At 41.6% G+C, this 22,833-nt stretch overlaps 1 protein-coding gene across 6 annotated transcripts; it reads left to right on the top strand.

Moving 5' to 3' along the window:
• The first annotated feature begins 1,413 nt into the window (after positions 1-1,413).
• pxylp1 (2-phosphoxylose phosphatase 1) lies at positions 1,414-15,914 on the top strand. 6 transcript variants are annotated; one of them, XM_020708321.3, is made up of 7 exons: positions 1,427-1,538; positions 1,984-2,216; positions 2,951-3,097; positions 8,325-8,507; positions 8,672-8,798; positions 14,132-14,271; positions 14,369-15,914. In XM_020708321.3, exons 3-7 carry the CDS (start codon positions 2,983-2,985, stop codon positions 15,394-15,396), a joined length of 1,593 nt encoding a protein of 530 aa, XP_020563980.1. In that variant the 5' UTR covers positions 1,427-1,538; positions 1,984-2,216; positions 2,951-2,982; the 3' UTR covers positions 15,397-15,914. The 6 variants fall into 6 exon arrangements, with proteins under 6 accessions (XP_011480946.1, XP_020563980.1, XP_078786336.1 ...); XM_078930210.1 differs by having other exon boundaries at positions 1,453-1,538; positions 1,654-2,216; XM_011482644.4 differs by lacking the exon at positions 1,984-2,216 and having other exon boundaries at positions 1,414-1,538.
• Positions 15,915-22,833: the final 6,919 nt, after the last annotated feature.

Here is a 22,833-nt window from a genome sequence, read left to right as displayed (position 1 = left end):
TTAAACCACAGCACTGATGCATGAAGTCGGTAATCAAACCTGGGTCGCTGCATGTTTCTGGGTTATTTGTGGTTTGTTTCTGATCTTCTGCATCAGCACAACATTCTGTATCAGTAGGTAACAGGAACCACCGATAACACGAGCAGCAATCAAAGAAACGCTGAAATTAGGGTACATGATGCTTTGAAGGTTTCTCTGAAATAATCCCCCCTCGTGGATTATCATCTGTCTTTAACCCCCCTGTATGACTCCTTATCTGTGGCAGTTGATCAGTTTTTTTTCCTCTCTCATGAAAAAGTAATGTGACAGACGACGAGCATCATTTCTATCATTTGCTCTGGTTAATTAATAACTAATGAAATTAGTGCGAATTTAAACAAGTTTGAATTACATAAAGCAGTACATAGTTAGGGGGTATTCAGACTGGACACATTAGGTGTGCTTAAAGTGAAGCAGAGTTCGTGTCTCCCAAAAAGCCTGAATAATTTTTCAGTCTGAATAGGCTAATTAAAGAAACTTTTAATGTGATACCCATTGCACCTCACAATGTTCTCCCGACAATCTCTACATCATAAACACTTATTAGCGTACTTTTTGCTGTCTCCTCTGTAACCGCCTTGGAGCATGCCTCCACCGTGCAACAAAAGTGTGCTGGATTTTGACAAAAATGTTCAAAATTAGCCAGCAAAATATAAAGCTTGAACAAGTGAACTATCCTGACAAGGATTGCATAGTGTAGTACTTTTATTCCCTCACGTTGCTTTCCCTGGACTCGTTATTCCTAGCCAACGACTGAAGAGATCTTAGTCATGTGTTTTGGGTTACAAGCTCTGATTCAAACCAGAAATGTCAAGATGAAGGCAGTCTGAATACAGACCAAGCACAAGGTTCAGGACTCGATTCAGGCTAAATTAAGCGGATTGGCTCCGGACCAACAGACTTTTCCAGTCTGAATACACCCAGACAACGTTGTTGTGAAGATATGATATCATAACTGTTTATTAACAGATCTGACTGGTCAGTGCATATAATACTCACAAGGGAACTGGCTTATCTGACCACCTAAGAACAGCTTCTCTAACTTTGCAAAAACAACTTTGTGTCTTTGAGCTTTGAGGCATGGAGATGACTTGTACTGTTGAAGACAGTCCAGTAGATGGCGCATTCGAGCTGGATTCCGTGCATTGAAAGCTCCAGTACAGACATTTATTTTGAAAGTCAATGCTGAAGGAAAAAATGGGAACAGTAGAAGTACTTTTCAAAATATCCTCCAGACGTCAAATAATATTTATGTTCTCTACCTCACATTTACGTCATAATTTTAGAGGAAATGTACTGTCTGTAAAGTATAATGGATTTAGTTATTTGCATTGAGAATAGTGAGAGTGTCAATCTTATTTTATTTTGAAAAGTGATACGGGAAGCACACGTGATTACCACAATAGCATGTTTATCCAAGTGTGCACGAAACAGCGGAGCACCCGCTTCAACAGAATCCTCTCTGTGTGGCTGCAGGTCTCTGCTCGCTCCGTCCTAAGGTGAGAACCAGATGGGACTAACGGCGAGCCGGTTCTATGAGTGACGTTTGCCTTTGTGCTCGGATTGTTTGATTCCCGGTGCGGGGCTGCCGTTTGATTCGTCGGTTTTCCCCAGCGCGGCTCCCGGCCGGTCAGATCGGTGAGTCTGGAGGAGCAAAGCTGCCGGAAGCCGAAGCGGGATGCTGGTGAAGGAGGCGGGTCGGTCACGGTGCGGCGCCGGAGCTGCGGGACCGAAGCTATCCGCTGGGGTGTTAACCCCGCAGGGCCACACGTTTGCGGCGTCAAAATAATTGCACTTTTTGTGCAGTGACTGACAGAGAAGATGCGTCAGGCTGCCTCACGGAACTCAATCCAACCGCGATTGATTCTCATCCTGCACGGATATTCTTCTCCTGTCCAAGTTTCAGCCGCTTTTCCTGAAACCAACTTCCGAATCTGTCTACAGGTGACTGACCTGAGCTACAGAGTCCGCCTTTCGACAGTAGCTGCTGTGCGGCGGACACAGACACAGCCACTCAGAAATCTGCAGCTTCTCTGCTCCGTTTGGTGAGGTGGCACGTTCACGCGCTTTCGTGGAATGTTGAGGCGTGAACGCGGTTCTGCTCTGCGCGTGGAGGCTGCGCACAATGTGGTTTAACGTCATCACCACAGAAAAGTTTTCATAGTTGGTGTTTTTAGGTAAATACAAACGTTTGTATAAATGTTCTTTCTCTTGTAAGTAAAGAGACATTTCAAACTGAAAAACACCAACAGGTCATAAACATATGTATATATGTATATGTATATAGCTTATCATTAATCCATAGGGTAATTGGAAGCAGACAGTGGGTTCACAGGACTTGCAGCATCTCTTGTAGTTTGAATGGTAAATGGTGCACACTTGTATAGCACTTTTCTACTTTCCTTGAAGGCCCAAAGCGCTTTAGTCACAGTCCCATTCACCCATTAGCACAAACACTAACGCCAACCTTCCACCAGAGGCTAAGTGGGGTTCAGTGTCTTGCCCAGGGACACTTCGACATATGGGCTGGTAAGTCGGGAATCGAACTTGCAATCTTCTGATCAGAGGTGGACTGCCCTCCCGCTGCAGGGCCACCACAGCTGGACATAAAGGAACATGCAGACAGCAGAGCTACCTGTTGGACTGTAAAGGTTAAATAACACAGAATCTCCTTTACCTGAGCATGGCTCCTTACCTGGGATCAGCAGCGGTCTGAGTGTGAAGTCCAGAGTAAAGATGTCAACATTTTAAGTGTCTGGTTGAAGTTCATCTGTATGATGCCAGTCTTTGATTTGGACATGTTCTTAGGATCTGGTTTTGTGAATGTCTCAAATTTTGGTTTTCGTTAAAAATACATTTCTGAAAAAATATAAACCCGGGTTGATTTATTTCTTGCTTTTATGTGTTCCAGGTTGCAGAGATGGGATGTTGTCTTAATGGCTGATGGAAAAGAACCTAGACCGGTTCCACGCCAAGATGCTGGCTCGTAAGCGCTTCCTCCTCCTGGTGGTGGTGGGGGGAGTCGTGCTGGCCATCGTCAGTGTGAGCCTTCAGTTCTGTAAGTGCTCAGTGTTTATAATCTACCTGTAGATGTTTTCAGGTGTAACCATGGCCCATTATTCAGCTTGACTGTTGCGTGGGGGGCGAATGTGAGTACAGTTCCACACATGGATGAACATCATTTCATCTTCTTCCTCCTTAACTCTCACGGAAACAGAGCAGACTCTCTCTCCACCGCCCTCCGCCCCCTAGACTTCCTACAGAACATTTGACCTCTCTCAGCCTTCAGTCCCACCCAAATCTGCTGTGGAGGATGTGTAGGTTTTTAGAATTGACTTTTCTGTTTGGGGGTCATTGTTAAGCATCCCCCCCAGGGATCTGTCTGGACTGTGTGTCCCAGCCATGAACAGTCAATGCAAGGAAGCCCCCTAACCAGGAGGTTGATGTGGCTCTGCAGCCATTGTGACTGTGAGAGGAAAAAGCTGGGTGATGATGCATGCAGACCTGAATGAGATGTAAGAGAAGAGGAAGATGTGATCATAAACAGGTATGATCATTTATGATCATTTACATGGGTAAGCATAAAGGATCAGACTCTTGTGGTTTTTGGTTATGAGCTGAGTTAAAGTTAATGCCTTTGCCTTTCTTTGTTCTGCTTCCTCATTCTGCTGCCTTAAAGCTTCTGTATGCTCTACAAGAACAGAGAAGTTTATTGTGCATGGGACAGTTTCAGTTTTGGACCCGTTTAGAACACCGTCAAAGACTTTGTTCAGCTTTAGCTCATATCACATATTCTGTTAGAATTCTCTAGTGCTCAGAGATGAAGACCTAATCTCACCTTAGTAACACAAATCCTGTGAAAATACAATTCCTCGTCAGCAGATCATGTTTGATGTTGACTTTTCAGCGGAATGTGGTTTTTACGGAAATGTCAGAAAAATGAAGTAAACCAATAACTGAACCTAATTCACTCAGTGCTCACTGGATGAGGGCACCTATGTATGTGTGTGCATGCATGTGTGTTACTCAGGAGCAACTTGCATGTGATTTAAAAAAAACATTGTCTCATATATTTGTTTTTTTCCTTCTAACAACCAATTGTGCTTTAACAGTTGTTTCCCACTAACAACCACTAGGGGGCCCTGTAGGTTTGTGCATCACTATTTGCTACTGACAGCAAAGCAGAAGAAAAGCAGCATCCAAAACAAACATGGAGTCGAATCTGATTGTTCTCCTCCTCTACTTCATATTTTTCTTATGTGCATCGAGACATAATTTTTTTTACTTTTATTTTTCCTTCCTCCTACTAATGTGGGACAGCAAGTCATCAAACTGGGTTACAGGGACACAGAAGCTGCTGTGGTTCGTTGGTCATTTCTGCTGTATGATGGCAAACAGCCATCAGATCTGACATTTTATTTATATTTAAAAAATAAATTATGTTTAGGATTTCTCTTCTTTTATTTCCCCTCCTCGGTAGTGTGCTGCTGAATGTGCATTGTAAACGTGATATACACCCAATGCTTCCATGAGGCCAAACGAGCTTCCACTCTTTTGGGATCAAGTGTTTTTAGGAAGTTTTGACCGTTCTTCCAAAAGTGCATTGGCGAGGTCACAGACTAATGTTGGTCAAGAAGACCTGGCTCTTAGTCTTCTCTCTAATTCATCCCAAATGTGTTCCATTGGGTTCAGGTCAGAACTTTGTGCAGGCCAGTCAAGTTCATCCACACCATACTCTATCATCCATGTCTTTACAAACCTTTCTTTGAGAACAGTCATGTTGGAAGAGGAAGGGGCCAGCTCCAAACTGTTCCCACAAGGTTGGGAGCATGGAATTCTCCAAAAATGTTTTGATATCCTGGAGCATTCAGCGTTGCTTTCACTGGAACAAAGGGGCCAAGGCCAAAAAAAGCAACCCCACACCACAATTCCTCCACCAAATTTCACACTCAGCACAATGCAGTCCGAAATGTACCGTTCTCTTGGCAAACTCCAAACCCAGAGTCGTCCAACAGATTGTCAGATGGAAAAGTGTGATTCATCACTCCAGAGAAGGCGTCTCTGCTCTAGAGTCCAATGGGGATGTGCTTTACTCCACTGCTGCCGACGCTTTGCGTTGCACTTGATGATGTGTGGCTTGGATGCAGCTGCTCGGCCATGGAAACCCATTCCATGAAGATCTCTGTGTACTGTGTACTTGGGCTAATCTGAAGGTCATATGAAGTTTGGACCTTTGTAGCGATTGATTTTGCAGAAAGTTGAGGACCTTGACAGACCTTGATGCTGACCCCTCTCTGTCCACTTATCTGCCCTACCACTTTGTGGCTGAGTTGCTGTTGTTTCCAAAGTCTTCCATTTTATTATGATAGAGTTGACTGTGGAATATTTAGGAGCGAGCAAATTTCACGACTGGATTTGTTGCATTGGTGGCATCATATGACAGTTCCACGTTGGATTTCACTGAGCTTCTGAGAGCGGCCCATTCTTTCACAAATGTTTGTGAAAACAGTCTGCATGCCTCAGTGAGGATTTTATACAACTGTGGCCAGGCCAAGTGATTAGAACACCTGATTCTGATCATTTGGATGGGTGAGCCAATACTTTTGGTGATACAGTATAGTGTATGTGGATGCATGCGCCTGTGTGTGCATATGTGTGCATGCATGTCTGCGTTCATGTCTGTATTCGTGCACATGTGTGTTTGTGGCTGTTTGTCTGGATGCTTGTATTTACGTGTGGGTGTGTGCGTGCATGTATGTTTGCCTGCACTTGTTTGTGTGTATGTGTGTGTATGTGCGTGCATGTAAACATGCACACCTGTCTTTGTCTGCATGCATTTTTTTGAACATGCATGCGCTGCTGCGTGCATGTGTGTCTCTATGTGTGGGCCCGTACTGTTTTAAAAGCGTGTCCATTTGTGATTTTGTATTCGTATTTGTAGTCATGTGTTTGTTCATGGTTGTGCTTGTGTGCGTTTGCTGTGACATTCCTGTTTGTGTGTATTCATGTGCGTAGGCTGCTTTGGCTTTCCTGTGTGTATTCATGTGCGTTTGTGTTCCTCTGCCCTCACTGGCATTCATCTTGAAAGCACAAATGTCTCTTTGTGAAGAAACTATGACACAGTTCTTCTGAAGTAGTTTGGTTATTCCAGGCGTGTTTTAATGGGAGGGGGGAGGTCTATGAGGGAAAAGCTTTTCCTGGTGAATAGGATCTAGTGTGAAGTTGGTCCTCAGGCTGGAGAGTTTTCTTCAGGATGGCGTGCTCTGTTGTTGCACACATTTTCTTCTTCTTTCTCATCTTCGGTGAGTTTATGCAAACTTCTTCTCGTCCTTTTTGATATCTGAACAGCTGAAGATCTTCTCCATTTTGGTTTCTACTTCTTTCCATGTATAGTTTCCTTACACAAATTTACGGGAAGGTCGTCTACGTTTAGGTTTGATTTGCTGTCAGATATTCAATCTTGCTGTACTTTGATTTTATGTTGCTGCCTTTCTTAGACATTTACTGAAGCTTAATATGTCATACATACAGTGTTACTGTAGTACTTTAGAGCAGGGATCTTGAACCAAAAATGAAAGAGGTCCAGTTACACTAGCCAGCATTTCTCCTTTAAAGTATGTGTGACTTCCTTTGAGAAATTCTGACATCAGAAAATGGGTTCTGATACTGTAGATCCTGGTGAGCTGCTATTCAAAGATTAAACTGTTGAAGCAGTTTCTGAAGTTTGTAATCGTTTTATTAATAAAGTCAACAAAAGAAGATGCAACTGTTTATGAACTTGTTCCCGCTCTGCTGGGAGGTCTGTCTGTAGGTCTTCCATGAACACCTCCTCTGAAAGAGCAGATGCTGTCATCAGCTCACAGATGAAGTTGTCTTTGCTTTGTAGCTTCAAATTCAGTTCATTCATGACCACACTGTCCATTAGTTTCTCATTTTCTTAAAAGACTTTGCAGCCTTCTTATTTCTGAGCTCTCCCAATGATGCAACTTCCCCCTATAATGGACCAACGACATACTAACTTACTGACTGTACTGAGCCATTCATTGCACATTGTTGTGCAGCAAATCATCAGCCCAGGCAACACTTTCTCTGAGGAGTTCCCTGTGTATTGGATACTGCAACGAAGAGGAAATTGATCATTTTTGTCATTGTTTTCATCACCTGAGCACGCTCTTCTGACGTGGAGGCACAAAGATAGATGGATGATGTAACAGTAGACTACTGGCTCAGGATTGTCCTCTTTGAGTCTTGCTACAACTCCAAGTCTACACATGATACTTTCAGCATCAAGCTCAGTTAACACTTCATGTTTGATAATTTTTGGATTAAATTTGATTTTTTTGTTATATGCACAAAATGTACGTTTCAGTATAACCCCAACTAGATCGGGCAAAAAACATAAACAACAGTGGGTAAAAGAATGGCAGATGGTGGGGGGTCATTAATGTCTAATTTTAGGCAAAAAGAACTGACCTACAAGATTATCTTAATACTTAAACAGACATAGTAGATCAAGCCAGATTCTTTTAATCCTGTTTAAAAATATGTTCATGTGAAAAGTGATTTGCCCCTGAGCCTCACAGAGCTAAGTGGATCAGTGTGGAAACATTTATCAAACTTGATGCTGTTTCCAGCAGAGGAAGTGATGAAGATCAGCATCAAACTCCTTCATGTTAGAATTTTTCGATGTTCATGATCTGAGTCTAAAGGATAGAAAACTGGAATTAACTGGATGTCTTTATTTTTCTAATCTGTCTTTGGCTGTGTGTATGAAGCTTTTTGATGCAAGCCATTCACACATTTGAGTTTGTGGTGGGGTGTGAGGACGTTTGTGTTTATAGGACAGAAGATTTCCTGCTCTTTCTAAACACAGGAGTTCAGTGTTTTCTCTTTTAGATTTTTGTTGATGTTTCCCAGTTCCCAGGACAACTCTGCTCTTATTGGACCTTTTCTCTCTGAGCTCACAGGTCATTGGTTCCTCAGGAACAGTATAGTAGTGGAGGCTTTGGAATGAGAGAGCGGTTGACATGGATACGAGTTGATGCAGTTTCTTCACTGGAGGTCTGCTTGTCTGCTTTCATTTGACTGAACCACTTCAGCAGGAAAAAAAGGTTTTCATGTTGAAGAACTCAGTCACTGTGGTCCAGTCATGTGAGAATGGGAAGACATGAACTTCTGTGGATGTCCTGAAGTTCATATTTTCCTTAAAATGTTTTGACACAGGGGAGGTAGGGTTAGGGGTTAAGGTTAATGAATAATTTTACTTTGATCCGTTTGATTCTCAGGGAACCTGACCCCTGCCGCCCCCATGGGGGAAAAGCGGCCGGCCACAGCTTCAGGAGAAGGCTTTTTTTTGGGAAAGAGCAGAAAGCGAGTGTTCCCGGTGACCCAAACCCAAGAGCCTGACCCCATCGCTGAAGCTTACAGTTACTGCAACACCCCCAACAGAAGCGAGCAGGCCTGGGAGGGTGAGACCTTCACCTGGACACAACAAAAATCTGACCCAACTGACATCTTCTTCTGAGAATGCAAAAGACACAATTAGTATAAATACTGACTGGAGTTTATGTCATCTTCTATTCATCACCTAATCAAAACTACTCTGATAATAATAAGTTCTACCTTGTTGCAGGACACAGTCCAGCGGACTACAAGCTGCTGTCCGTCCATGTGATGATTCGACATGGAGACAGATATCCACTTTACTCCATCCCAAAAACCAAGCGACCGCCCATCAACTGCACCCTGTCAACCAGCAGGTACACAGTCTAGTTCCAATTGCTTCTACGAGTTTTTTTAGGTAGTGGAGACTCAGTTCCCTTCCCAGATCCCTGACAAGCCCCACGCAGTTTGAATTTCTGCCAAGGTTGTAAATTCCAGGCATTCATGACAGAATTAGGATTAGGATTGCTGTCCTCTAATGGGGCACATTCATGTACTTTATTGTTGAATGTTTGTGTCATTAACTGTACCTGAGAACTGGAGTGAGATGGTGTTATGTCACCCAGAGAAAATGGTTTACTTACACCTCCAACCAAAAGTCAATTTAGTTGGCATTTTTTCATGATACAGATGCCGCCACGTTGGAGCCAGATGACATCAGTCAGCAGGCTCCACCTACTTTTATTTAGGCATCTGATTGGCCAGTTTATAGCTTGAATAACTTGAAGTACAGAAAAAAATATAATAAAAAACATAGGATTATCAAGCACATGTTACAAAAAGTTATCAGAACAGGAATAGTTATTCTGACCAACAGAATAGCCGCGGTTACATGTGCAAAATGTTTAAATCTGATCAAAGATCGGATTAGAATTCAACCGTGTACATGGGCCCAAAAAACTTTTTCCGATTATAACAAGCGTTTATATGGGTCACACTTTCGGTTGGAATAAATCATTTGGGCATGCGCAGTACTCTCTAAAATACTGAAAGAGGAAATTAGTCCGGCTTTAAACAAGCTCAAACAACGACGAATGGTGTGATCTGGCACTGATGTACCTTGATCTAGGAGTTCACCTTTAATGTCTTTGGAGGTTGTTCTGGGCTCTTTGGACACAGTTCCAACTATCCGTCTCCTCAATTTTTCATCAATTTTCCTCCTCTGGACACATCCAGGGAGGTTGGCTACTGTCCCGTGGTTCTTAAACTTCTGAATAATATGTGCCACTGTCGTCACAGGAACTTCAAGCTGCTTAGAGATTGTTTTATAGCCTTTACGATGTTAGTCTATAATTTTGTTTCTAATGTCCTGGGACAATTCTCTCCTTTGCTTTCTGTTGTCCATGTTCAGTGTGGTACACACCTTTACACCAAACAGCAACGTGACTATTTGTCTCCCTTTAAATAGTCAGACTGACTGAAGATGGGTTTGAAAACAGCTGTGATGTCAATTAAAGGACATACCTGAGTTCATCATGACCCCCTGGACAATTAGTTCTCAGTCTTTTATGGAGGTACCATCATTTTTGTCCAGCCCTATTTCATTAGTTTATTATTTAAATACTTCTATTAGTCAGCAACTCAAAAGTAATGGCTGATTTTGATTATTTAATTTTCAATAAATTTATATTTATTGTTACTTTTGAACGTTTCAAGTCATTTCAGTGAGCATTGTGGACTTTCTTTCTGTAACTGAGGGGTACCAACAATTTTGTCCACTACTGTAGAGGGGAGATTCCTCTAGCCTTGTATTCCAACACAGAAAAGACGTTACCCTTTGATACACTGATATGAATGCAGCAGAGATGAATGTGGTTTAGTTTGTAGGTGCTTGTCTGGATTTGTGACTTAGTTTTAGTCGACATTTCTCTTTGTGTTTAATTGTTGGAATGCTTTCCCTCCCTGAGACCCGTTTCTCTGATAACCCTCTGAGCTTATCAGCTATGGCGGTGGGTTTTATAAGACGTGCTTTCACAGTTTGGACAGTGAGTTCTGCAGCCTTTGTTACCAAGGGAGAACATATTGGGTCAGGTTGGTTGGTATTAATGTCAGAGTCATGGTGTTCTGGTGTTTGCAGCTCCAGGTTTGGTTAGATCATCACATTCTCTGTTTTAGATGACAAATGTTTGTAATCCATGTTGGTTTTTATCTTAATTAAACAAAATAATTGAAAAAAAATCATAAACTCAGATGGAAAATTGCTCCATTCTTTCATGAATTCTGCTTTCTGATCGCCATCTTCTCTTGATGGGAGGAGCTAGCTGACGAATATTTAAGGCTTGTCTTTCAGGAACTCTTAATAACTTTCCTGTGAGTACTTCATATTTGTGTGACCCCTCCCCCCTTCTTCTGTGGACAGAAATCCTGAAACTGTATAGTCTAAATGGTCATCAGATTTGCAGCGCTCAGAACCTTTACTGAGGTCAGTTCTGCAAATCTGGACCCAGAACAGACTCTGATCCTCACAGCAGTAACAGTTATTGCACAAAAGCAGATTGTCACATTGCAACCAACAGCAACTTATCCAGACCTTGGATCTGGAAGCTGATCAGAGGTCAGTCAAAGCGCAGTACCATGACGATGAAGATGCTTTTCACATTTCAAACTAAAAGCCCTTAATCTGCTTTAGAGGCTCTGCAGCCATAAACTGAAGCTTGGAGATGCAGGGCTCCAACATCTGTTGGACTTTAAGTCTGACCAGGCGTGGCCAAAAGTTAATACTGCTCTTTAGGAAACTATGTTCATGTGGTTTGGATGTTCTTTCAAGCCACATTTAGAACAGAAGAGTTATAAAGAAAAACAACACTTTGTTCTTGATTTATATTTATATCCATGTTAGAAAGTTTGGATATTAAAAACGTTCTTTTTCTTTACTATTTTAGAAAGAACAAACGTCTTTGATCTTATAAAACACAAACGCAAGACTTTAGTTTAGCATAAATCAAATGTTTGTTTTTAGGAAAAAAAGGGCTTGTCTACCACTGTCTATAATTAGGAAAGATTTTTCTGACTTTATATTTTCTTCAATGAGTATCCAGGCATCCGGACGGAGAAATTCATGTTGGGGTAAATGACAGGTTCTCCTTTCAGTCCTCATCTGGAAGTGATCTTCTCATTGTGGTTTAAGCTCCTCACTCGTGTCTAAATCTGCTGGTTCTCTAGAGATTTTCATCTCTCACGTCTATCACTGTGGAGGAGTTCTACCGCCTCATTTCTAATGAATGCTAGAAAGAAAGACTTTTATTGTCCTCACACACTGTGTGTGCATTGATTTGACCTTTCTCTGTTTCTCCTCATGCATACCTCCCTCCCCTTTCTGAATAATCTTAATTTCTCGTCTTTCATATAATCTGTCTCTCATTCTGGTTCCATCTTTTTTTGGCTAATCTCTCCATCATGTCAGTCAAATAATCCCTGTTCCGTGTAATTTGATTTTGTGATGTTTGCTGTGGAAAAATGAACCATTGGAAGCTTTCCAGAGTGAATTGAATTTCCCATTCTCCCTGAACCCCTCAGATTTCTGGATGATGAAGCAGAGGGATGTGTCGTCTATTGTGTCTCATAATTAAAAATAAAAGTCAATACCGGAAATGCTTTTTCATTTTCACAATAAAGCTGTGTTTGTTGACTCAAAATTAAAATGAAAAGGAAATCCTGCTTAACGGCTTTTTCTTTTTCTTCTTCAACACAGTTCATTCTGTCAATTTAAATGATAAATAAAATTGTACTTGACATTTCATTTTCAAAATACTTTCTAGTAAATGTATAGCAAAATTCAATTAGAAATATCTAATTTGTGAATTAAAATGGAAAAACAGAAAAGCTTTTTCATTTTCACAATGTAACTGCATCAAAGGACTTAAAAATAAAATTAACAATCAATCTTCCAAAACGCCATTTCGTTTTCTTCTTCCACACCGCTCATTCTGTGACGTAATTACAGCGATAATGCATTGCATTTTTGTTTTCACATCTGCCGCACAAAGACTGTCTCATAATCCATTTCCAGTCAGCAGTTCCAGGGGGAGGCGGGGCGATGACGTCAGTGCTCACTCGGTGTGGCGGTCCAGAGGAGGCTTTGGAGCGCGAACAGGACCGGCCGGCTGCTCCACGCGGGCGAAGCATGTCTCTTTGTGTTTGCAGGCAGGGCAAAAAGAAAAAGGGTTGATTTTCATCTCATTTTATTTTGAGTCGATAAACTCCGTTTTATTGTGAAAATGAAAAAGCGTTTGGGGTATAGACTTTTATTTTGAATTATGAAACAGATATGCTTCCATTGTGGTCTTTGCTTTATTCCTGTTTTTTTTGTTTTACAAAATATTTACAGCATCTACCTGGCCTTCACAGCAGTTCATAAAACAGATGTTTGCATATGTGAGACTGTGGAGAACACCAGATTTGGATCGTGTTCTTTAAGATAGTGATCTGCAGTCAGACTTTGTTTTACTCTGTCAGCTTTGATAAAAGGTTCTGACAGATCCCTGTTTTTATTTGTAATGTTCTGGAGTATGGACCAATCAGACTGTCTTAATGCTCTGGTAATCTAGTGGAGTTGATCTCAGATGTTTTTTTATACTGACCTGTAATCTTTATTCTCTGCTGAATTATGGACTTTTCCTCCTTCAATCCCAAAGGCTTAACTTTATGACTGTGTCCTACAGCAACAATTTCTTTCTTCTTTTTGTACATCCATCCCTTTGCAAACAGTTCTCTTCAGGTGTGTTAGAGCAACACCTGGTGATGGATGAAGTGAACTGCAGCAACATGCACTCACTATTTAAACTCAGATGTTAACTGAAGATGAAAAAGACCAAATCATCAGATACTTAACAATTACTCAAACTTTATATAAAAAACATCTACAATGTTTTTTTTTAGAAGCACAGATTTAACAGTTACTGTTAAAACTTCCCACCTGTATTCAATGCCAAAGAAAAGTTTTGTGAGGAGCTTGAGAGCAGACGTGGATGAAGCCACAGCAGCTCATTCTGGAGAGAACACTAAATCAGACTGAAGTGAAGCTGAACAAAGAACCAGGCCTGACAGGTAAAGGTCGTGGTCCAGGTGGTGATTAAAAAGAAAAGAAGAAGAATCTTTTGATAAACTAAAATAAAACGAAAACCAGTAAATAGAAGCTAAAGCTGCTGTTTAGTGTTGTCTCTTATTTAGACCCATTGAAACTGAGCTGCAGAATTTTGAACACTTTTTTCCAAATTTTTGGAAAAGATGGGAAATATTTGAACTTGTTTGTTTGTCCTAATAGTCATTAAGAGGGATCTTCACCCACAAATAAAGTGACTGAAGTCTTTGGAGCAAAATGGCCAAAGATGATCAGTGTTGATGGTTTTACTTCCTCCTTGTTTTGCTTCAGATTCAGGAAGTCATGTGTCCGTTTTAACCTCTGATAATTGTGAGGAAATCCAGAAGGTTGGAGTTCTCCTGCTGATAAAGGCTGTAGATCTGGTTAGCATCACAGCCTTCTGGTTGTTGGATGTTTTTTGTAGCTGAAAATGCAGCATCAGTCTCTCAGTTTATTTTTTCTTGGGGAAAAAAAGACTTAAATTATTTTATCTCTGATATGTTTTTCACCTAATATTTTGGTATATTTGAAAATAATTCTGATGTTTCTTTTTCTTGTCGTCACACTTAGGAGACCTTCACACCCGCTGCTCAAGACCTTCGTTAGTCACATGGCTCAGAGTGGGCGTGGCCACTGGGACTCCCCACTGGCCTCTCTTCCACGTCTCCCCAACCACAGTGCGTGTGAGATGGGGGAGCTCACTCAGACAGGTCCAAACACTTCAACATCTTGTTCTCAAATTCTTCTCAGTTTGACCCGATCGGATTCATGAGAAGTTTCGTCCTCCTGGATCTTCTCCTCCTGCAGGTGTAGTGCAACATCTTCGCAATGGGCAGCTCCTCCAGCAAGCTTACAAACCGCACAGGTTTCTGCCTTCTGATTGGTCAGCACGTCAGGTGTGGCTGGAGACCACAGGTAAGAGTCGAACCGTCCAGAGTGGACTTGCTTTCCTCTATGGGTTCCTTCCAGACTTTGACTGGAAGAAGCTGACCGTCCATCATCAGTGGAACACCCTCTTCTGTGGTTCCTCGTGTGACTGCCCTGCCAGGAGCAAATACCTTGAAGAGGACCAGAGGAGGCAGTATCTCCTCAGAGTGGCAGATGCTAACCTGGAGAGGACTTATATCACCATGGCACGAACACTAGGCCTACCCCCGCGGCAGCTCCGAGCAGCCAACCCCATAGATTCGCTGCTGTGCCACCTGTGCCACGGCCTGCCCTTCCCTTGTGCTCCCAGCGGAGATGGTGCTCCTCCGAGATGTCTGACCCGGGAGCAGTTTGCCGTAATCCGTCAGCAGCAGCTGGATGACGAGGCAGACCGGAGACGCGTGGGTCTCTACCGTAAATATGCCGTCCTTGCCATGTTCCCCTATCTCAATCGAACTGCTGCCAGGATGGAGCGAGTGGCCAAGAGCAGCGAGGCGGGCCGCCAGCGGCGGGCGGGGATGGATGAGGTCTTCACCCTATCATCTGCTCATGACGTCACTTTGGCTCCGCTGCTAAGTGCCCTCGGTCTAGAGAAGGCCCAGTTCCCACGTTTTGCTGCCAGGATAGTCTTTGAGCTGTGGAGAGGCCTCCCTGTCGCACCAGGGCAGGTGAGGAGGAAGGGGGGCAAAGGTGAGAGGCCAAAGGTGAACAGTAGAGACGTGTTCATCAGGGTGCTGTACAACGGCGAGGATGTGACATTTCACTCGGCGTTCTGCAGGTCTCATGCCCGCCGTGTCAGCCAGCCTCTCTGCCCTCTGACGAACTTTCTGACATTTGTCCGGAGGGACATGTTCCAAGTGGTCAATGCCACGTCGTACAGCGAGGCCTGCTACCGGCGCTTTAATTGATAGGGACAGTCGCCCATTGATGGTACGCCTCCCGGGATTAGGTTGACCTCACAGTGAAAGATGGTACAATTCCACCAGTTTTTGAACTCATTATTCACATTACTGTTCTCAACAGCATCAGGAGGTCTTTATTACCACAACATTTTTAGAAAACAACTCAACAAGGAGTTTCTTCGCTTTCTTAAACCTTTCACAAATGGGAACAACTATGAGAAGACATTCAGAACTGGATCTGTAATCCAGGCTAATAAAACTGTCAGTCTTAATTTTGAAGAACTTTTGGGAGAATTTTGGTTTTGTCTTTACATTCCTTGAAGGATTTGATGTTTTCATGTTCAGATTTTTGTACTTTTTTAAAGTGACATCCTAATTCTTTATATAGATTCACAGATACAGTCAGTGTCTAGTTATGAGTTTGCTGCTAAATTTAAAACTTTGCATTTTACTCTGAAATAAATTTAATAAATGTCAACTTTGATTACTTTTGTACTGTAAAGCACATAAACATTGAACTAAAAGTTCAGGTGTTTTCAGTTACAGTTTGGGTTTTTCTGAATTATTAAGTCTTAATGAAAAATCAAAAAAATATTGATTTGAAAGGCTGGTAGTAAAATACATTAAGCTATCAACAGGAAGCATTAAGAGAAAAAACAGAAAATATATTTGTTCTCTGACCTTATAAAAGCATATTTTCCTAAAATAAACTGGGCATCATTCAGAGGTTTTGCTGGACTGCAAGTACCTGCATTTTACCACTAGGTGTCAGCTTGGCTCCACAGACTGTACAACAGGCTCCATGATCATCTGCTTTATTCACTTGTTCACTTTGTAAACAGGCTGCAGGGAAGCAGCACGTAGTCGTACATTTATAGGAACGAATAGCCGTAAGTGTCTGTTTTCCACAGAAGTCATGTGTCATCATCATTAGGATCATAAGAAACGTGTAAAGCGAATCCTCTAAAGTGCTTCAGTCTGTGTTCCACGTCAGGACGCTGAGAACCAGGAACAGAACGACGAGAAGGATGAAAGCAGCTCAGCGAATGTGAATCCTTACAGAACAGACATATTGATGATGAAGACTTTTCATATGCCCACTGACTTTAGTATAAATGTGGTATTGTAGGGAATTCCATGACAACCAAACATCCATGTAAAATATTTATCTTGCTTTTAAAGCTCACTTCACATTTGCTGCTGAGTCAGAATTTAAAGAATGTTTCAGTTGCATCCAAAAAGACCTCCCCTCCCACTTCTAAGCTCTGAGCCAGCTGACAGAGCAGCAGACCTTCACCAGGATGGAGTCTTTCCCCTGGGGCTCCTGACCCCCTCCCCCTCAAAAAAAGAAAAAAAAAACTGATGTCATTGCCGCAGCACTAGGGGGAGCAGCGATTTCCTCCTCCTGCAACTCGCTCATTTTTTAATGTTGTTATGCGGCTTTTGCGCAGACACCACACTTTCTGTGTGTGTGCACGTGGACGTGCACGAGACAGAAAAGAGTAAAGACAGATGAAGCCGGAGCTTCATCCTTGTGCTTTCAGCTTGTTCTTCTGACCTCAGAACGTGATCAGCCTGACCCGAGCTGGCTCCACAGATCAGAGGAGAATGTTTTCAAACAGTCATGATACCCAATGTCTGCAGCCGAACAGCCGTGATGCTGTCTTCTGCAGCCAAACGACCATGATGTCATCATCTGCAGCCAAACGGCCATGATGTCATCATCTGCAGCCCAACAGTCCTGATGCCGTCATCAGCAGGCAAATCAGAAAACCCAACGTTTTTGGATGTTTGGTGCCTAAGTGTGAGCAAAAGTAAGAAGCAGAAAAAAGTTTAATCTTATCGTCATGGTCAGAATACAAAAGAGGGGACAGTTCAATAAGGTGACATCTTGAAAAGGTAATTAAAAGATTTAATAGGGAAACAGAAATTAAGCATGAATAGTCAGTAGTGTTTGGCAGTTGGACTCTGGGCCAAAGACATCTTGCATGCTTGGGATAACCTCGGACCAAGGGAAGCAACCCCTGAGCCCTGACGCTTATGGTGGTTAAGGCCAAACTGTGTCAAATCAAAGAGCCAGGAGAAGAACGGGGTGGAGTTGGGCCGGCAAAATGTAATGCAGATCCTGCAAGTGCAATTTCTACATCAAAAGTCCTAAAGATGAAGAAGGCTGTTGTCTCACAATCATGGAGACAGATATGAGATATATGAAACTGCTCAGCAACAGGTTTTGATTCTTCTGTTTTAAAAATATCTTCACTGGTAATCCAAATGCAGACTAAGGGTGTGTGTGTTTGTGTGTGTGTTGCTTTAGGTCAGCTAATGCCAAAGTGCTGCATGTGTGTTTATGTCTGAGCAGAAGCAGCGACTAGTATGAAGCTCTGTAGATGTTCACATGCAGCTCACGCAAGTCACGCATTCGCCTTCCACAGTTAAAATACTTGGAGTGCCCCCCCCCCCCCCCTTATGTGTTCTTACCTGTTTGTTATTCAGTGAAGTGGAAGAAGGTTCTTGTTAGCTAAAATAATCAGGATTTATGAGTCTGCATCTGCTGTAAGTGACGGGTAAGAAGCTCTGGCCAACACGCCGCGTGCACGGCCGGGATAATTGAATTTGGTCATTACGGACTCGTTCCTCCATCAAGGACTCGTTCAGTTTATCATCAATCTCATGCACACACTTACGTTTCTCCAAGTTCCTCCTCTCTGCACTCAGTGAACACTTTTTAAAACTGCGTTTTAGAGGACAGAAGCACCTTTCCGTCAGAAGTACATGCATCACTCTGCCTATCACGCTCTGATGATCGAGCTATCCTGCAAGCATCTTCCATCTTCAGCCTCTGCACTCTAACTCTGTGTTTCTAAGTGGAAGAAAGGATGAGATGATGTGCACGTCTGTCTTGGCAAAAGCTGACGTGTCTTTGAGCGGGAAGAACTCACTGATGGATCTTTAGGAAGGATTTTTACAAAGATGTTAGACTGCCAGCTGGTTGGAACAATTCTGTGGAGATGAAAACTCAGAAATGGATCTCAAATGTTAACACATAAGAGGCGCTTTAACAAAGTAGAGTGCAAATGAGACATACGTATGGATAGCACTGGAGCGATATCAATGCATACAAATGTACAGTGGAGCAAGAGAGTAAAGGAGGAGAGAGATGAAGCTCTTTGTAAATAGGTCAGGTTGTTTGCCGTCATATGCAGATATGCACAGCGTGCAGCCGCTAAAGACAGAAGCTGCAGCTGCTGACAAAAAAGGACGACACAAAAAGAAAACACGAGGGCTAAATGATCTGAAGAAAATAGACAAATATCTAGAAACATGGACAACGCTTGAAAGATCTGATTATTCTAAAGCCTCCTGAAGACTATTTTTTTTTATATACTCCTGTTTATCTTAAGCTAAAGCCTCCAATTTGTATTTAAAGATTGAATCCAGCTCCTTTGACCATTTAGAAACAAGAAACTCAACCTCGAAAAATTAATTGCAGTTGTGGTAAAAACCTAAAACTTCTGATGTCATTGAGCTCACAGCGAGGCATGGAGGTGGTAGCATCATGACATGACCATTGTTGGGAATACATGTTGGATGTTAATAAATGCTGGACAGAACATGAACATGAAACAAAGTTGTTGTTAAAAATATAGCAGAATATAAGACAATTTGGTGTTTGAAGCTTCCTAATTAAAGGGTTAAAAATCAAAGATAATATTTGTATTTTTGTCTAAATAACTGACAGAAGTTGCACATTTTCTCTCAAACTTGTAGTTTTTAGAAGTTTGTTTGTAAACGTGTCAAAAATAGCTTTTCAAAAACCGGTTTTAATGTGTTAACCCTGTAACCTCGGAGATGTTGCTAGGGACACCTAAATAACAGATGCTTTTTGATACGTTGTTACTCTTCAACCGTTTTTACGCAACAAACATAATTCCAGAGGATCTTTCCACTAAGAAAAGCAGCGCAAATCCTCCGGAATTACAAACCCCACAACAGTCTTTTTCTAGATCTCTCTCCAGGTATCTCCAACCTCAGTATCCTTTCACCAACATCATCGTTGTTCCTCCTCTCAATGTGTCCAAAGCATCTCAAACGGCTTCTATGCATTGATCTCCTAAACATTTACCATGGGCTCTTCCTCTAAACAAGATCTAATCAACATGTGCTCGCCTCCTTCGACTCTAATGTCTCCCTTTGTCTCTCTCTTTTTTTGAAAAATGTCTTCTCCATTGACATTTCCATACTTTTTGTGAAGGTATTCATCATCTGTTCTTCTGTTTTCCAGTCCTTCACTCCAAACTTTTACGTTACTTCCCTAGTCTTTATTTCCAAAGTCACGTGTCTGTTAAAGTCTGCTCCAATCATCACTCTCCATCCTTCACAATTTTCTCTTCTTTCTCCAGACTTTCTCCTACCTAGCCAGTGACAGCACTCACCGTCAGACCTTTGAATTCCATCTTCAGACTAATCATCTTCTCTGACCCTATCTTCACCTCCAGAACCTTCTTATCAACTCCTCCTTCAGGATCTCTCCTCCTCCATTCTTCTATCCATCCACTCCATAATCAAACATCTTGAAGCTGCTTCCAGTCTTTAAGCCTTGATCTCTTTCCATCTGGTCTCCCAAACCCACAGGAGATCCACCTTTCTTTTTTCCATCATGTCCATCAACTCTCTAGTTTTCCTGTCAAACTTCCTCCATTCAAAGTCCAAAACTGTTGTAGTCCTAAAAGGTATTAAAGCGAATTCTGAAAAAAATGATAGCAAAGTTGATAAAGTTGACCCCACCCACAAAGTGAGCGTCCAGCAGGTCACCTACAGATTTAGCTGCTTTGTGCCCGATATGATTGTCGTCGGGATTGACTCACACATGAAATAAATAAATAAAGCGTTCATACTGCTCAATGTTTAATCATTTTCCAACATTTTGTTCTGTAAGGTTTGTAAGTAAAGTAACTAGGAAGAACAAAACAGACTGGTGATATAATGACGAACACGTCATGTCTATGACACATTGTGGCTTTTCAACTTTTCATTGCACCTCATCTTGTAGTTTTCACGAGCAGATAAGGTTAGTGCCCAGCCTGTTTGGAGTTTTTTTAAAAACTTTTTTTAGTTATTAGAAAATATTAGAACAAAAATCACGGAAAAGATTTGAACGAAGATCACCAATTTTTTTTTTTATTGAATGCACTGCTTCCATCATAACGCCATCATGTTTTAAAATGTTCCCTGACCGACTGACTTCTGCAGAAGTCGCTGTTTCTTCCCTTTCATGTGTCTCACCAGCCCTGCTTCTCTCACGCTGCTCATGTCCAAGGAGTTGGAGCAAAGTCTGCATTTTGCTCGTTTCTGGTGCAAAATGTGTTTCAGGGTCTTTCAGTGGCCCCAGTTGATACCTCTCCTTGAAAAGCCACTTGTTGTTAAAGCTTCATTTCCCGGCATTTCGTAGCATTTCACGATAGCAAGCTGAAGGTGCCATGCGCTGAAACTGACGACAACTAAAACTGCTTTACGGCAACAAACTCCCATCACCAATAGAGTCAGGTTGAACTTCTGCCACAAAGTCTCATGTTAAACTATATATATATTTTTTGCATCCAAAATATAAAATTTTCATGACTTTTCCAAATCTTTACAGAACTTTTTGTTTTTCGCAAACTTTTCAAGGACCTAAAAATTACATTTTCAATTTCCAAAACTTTTCCAGGTTTTCATTCCATACAAACCCTGAATACCCTTTGTTCTTTAAAATATCAGTGGTTAGTCTTTACTGATGGTTACAGTTGCTCTACGAACGATAGTCCTGTACTGAAATATAGAAAACAGAAAACTTTCATCTCTAAATTTAGTGATTTTCTGTTTCAAACCTTAAAAGTTTGGCATGTTTCCTTTTAGATTCTCTGTGAATTCCCCAAATAAAGAAATCAAATGGATGTGTGGTTTCTTCTCACTGACGTGGCTGCAGAAAAACACATCCCACAGTAGAGCAGTGAACCCACAGATGGGCTTCTGAGCAATAATGTTCTGAAAGTTCACTTCTGCATCTGTGGGAGGAGTGAGGAATCCTGCAGTTCCATAGCAGAGACCAGAGGTACGCAGATCATTGTGTTGAGTAAATTTGTAAATAATAAACAATCTGAGAGGAGATCCAAACACCCTTGTGAGAGAAAAGAGGATTTTAGTTAATCACACGTTTTTCCAACAACGTCCATTTGAGGAAGTCTTTTAAGTGAAGGATATGATCCTTCTATAAAACTTTAAATTATTTCTGATTTAAAGTGTTTTCAATTTTGTTTGCTTTTAACTCAAAACCAGTAAAGTTTCAGGAAGATTCTTTGTTGATGCAGTTTTATATACAGAAAATTCTCTCTTCTGCTGAGTGACATCAAGACCAAGAGGATGTAAAGATGTGGGGCATTACTGGGCTGTATAGGGATGAAACTAAACATTTTTTATTGACTGTAATTCTCTGTTGCTAGAATATTTTGAGTCTCATAAAGCCAAGACCTTCCTGGCTGAGAGGCTGCCTAATGGTGTCCTGTAATTAAATGCTGATACTCATAAAATAGCTCATGAAAGCACTCCAAAGTTGTTTTTAGACTTGGTAGAAGTGGCTGCCTTTGCGCTGACTTTGAGAAAAAGAATGACCCCTCTTCCATGATGTTAGACAGTGACAGCTTGTGAATAGTTTGAATTTATTACAACTTATGAAAAAGTTGAATTTATTTTTTCACTTAATTTGGTTTAGATGCATTTTGCCAGACGTTTTTGTGAAGGTTAGCTCATAAATTCCCTCAGAAGTTTACATTTTATAATCGCTCATGTAGTTCACTCACAATTTGAGCATTTTCTCACAAACACAAGTTAAAACTAGTTATAATACAAGTTGGAGATATCTGCGATTGTTCTGTGACTCACAGGGGGAAGTTTTTTAATGCAAGTTTGTTTTATAATTAACACCGACACTCGATGAGGTTCAGCTACTACCCAAAACAAGAAGCAGAGTGTGCTAATTCTTCTGCAGGGGGAACTGGGTTCGATGAAAGCTACAGTTTTTATTCATTGCTGAAAGCGTATTTAACCTTTAAAAAGGCAAAAATAAATAAATAAAAGAGTCTGTTGGTATAACTGTGGTAAGATGTAAAAAAATATTCGACTACCCTATGTAAAGTGGAAAATGATGCCATAAAAAAAACATACAGTTGTGTGTTGCTCCAAAATCAAATCCGATGTTCTTTGCTTCTGCTATTAGATCAATACGTCTCAATTCTGCTTTACGGCAGAAATCCATACTTCTGTTTAGAATTATTATTTACAAATCCTCCTCTGGTCTCGTCAGTCAGCAGAGGAGGGGAAGTTGCAGAAACAATGAGGGTAAATCAATGGACTCACCAAACAAAGCCCCCCCCCACAGAGCCCCAGCACAGGCCAAATGAAAGCTGC

The sequence above is a fragment of the Oryzias latipes genome, chromosome 13, assembly GCF_053564925.1.
Source record: "Oryzias latipes strain Hd-rR chromosome 13, Olatipes_Hd-rR_3.1".
Taxonomy (NCBI): Eukaryota; Metazoa; Chordata; class Actinopteri; order Beloniformes; family Adrianichthyidae; genus Oryzias; species Oryzias latipes.
The sequence above is the reverse complement of the archived record's forward strand: the minus strand, read 5'-3'. Positions and strand labels throughout refer to the sequence as shown.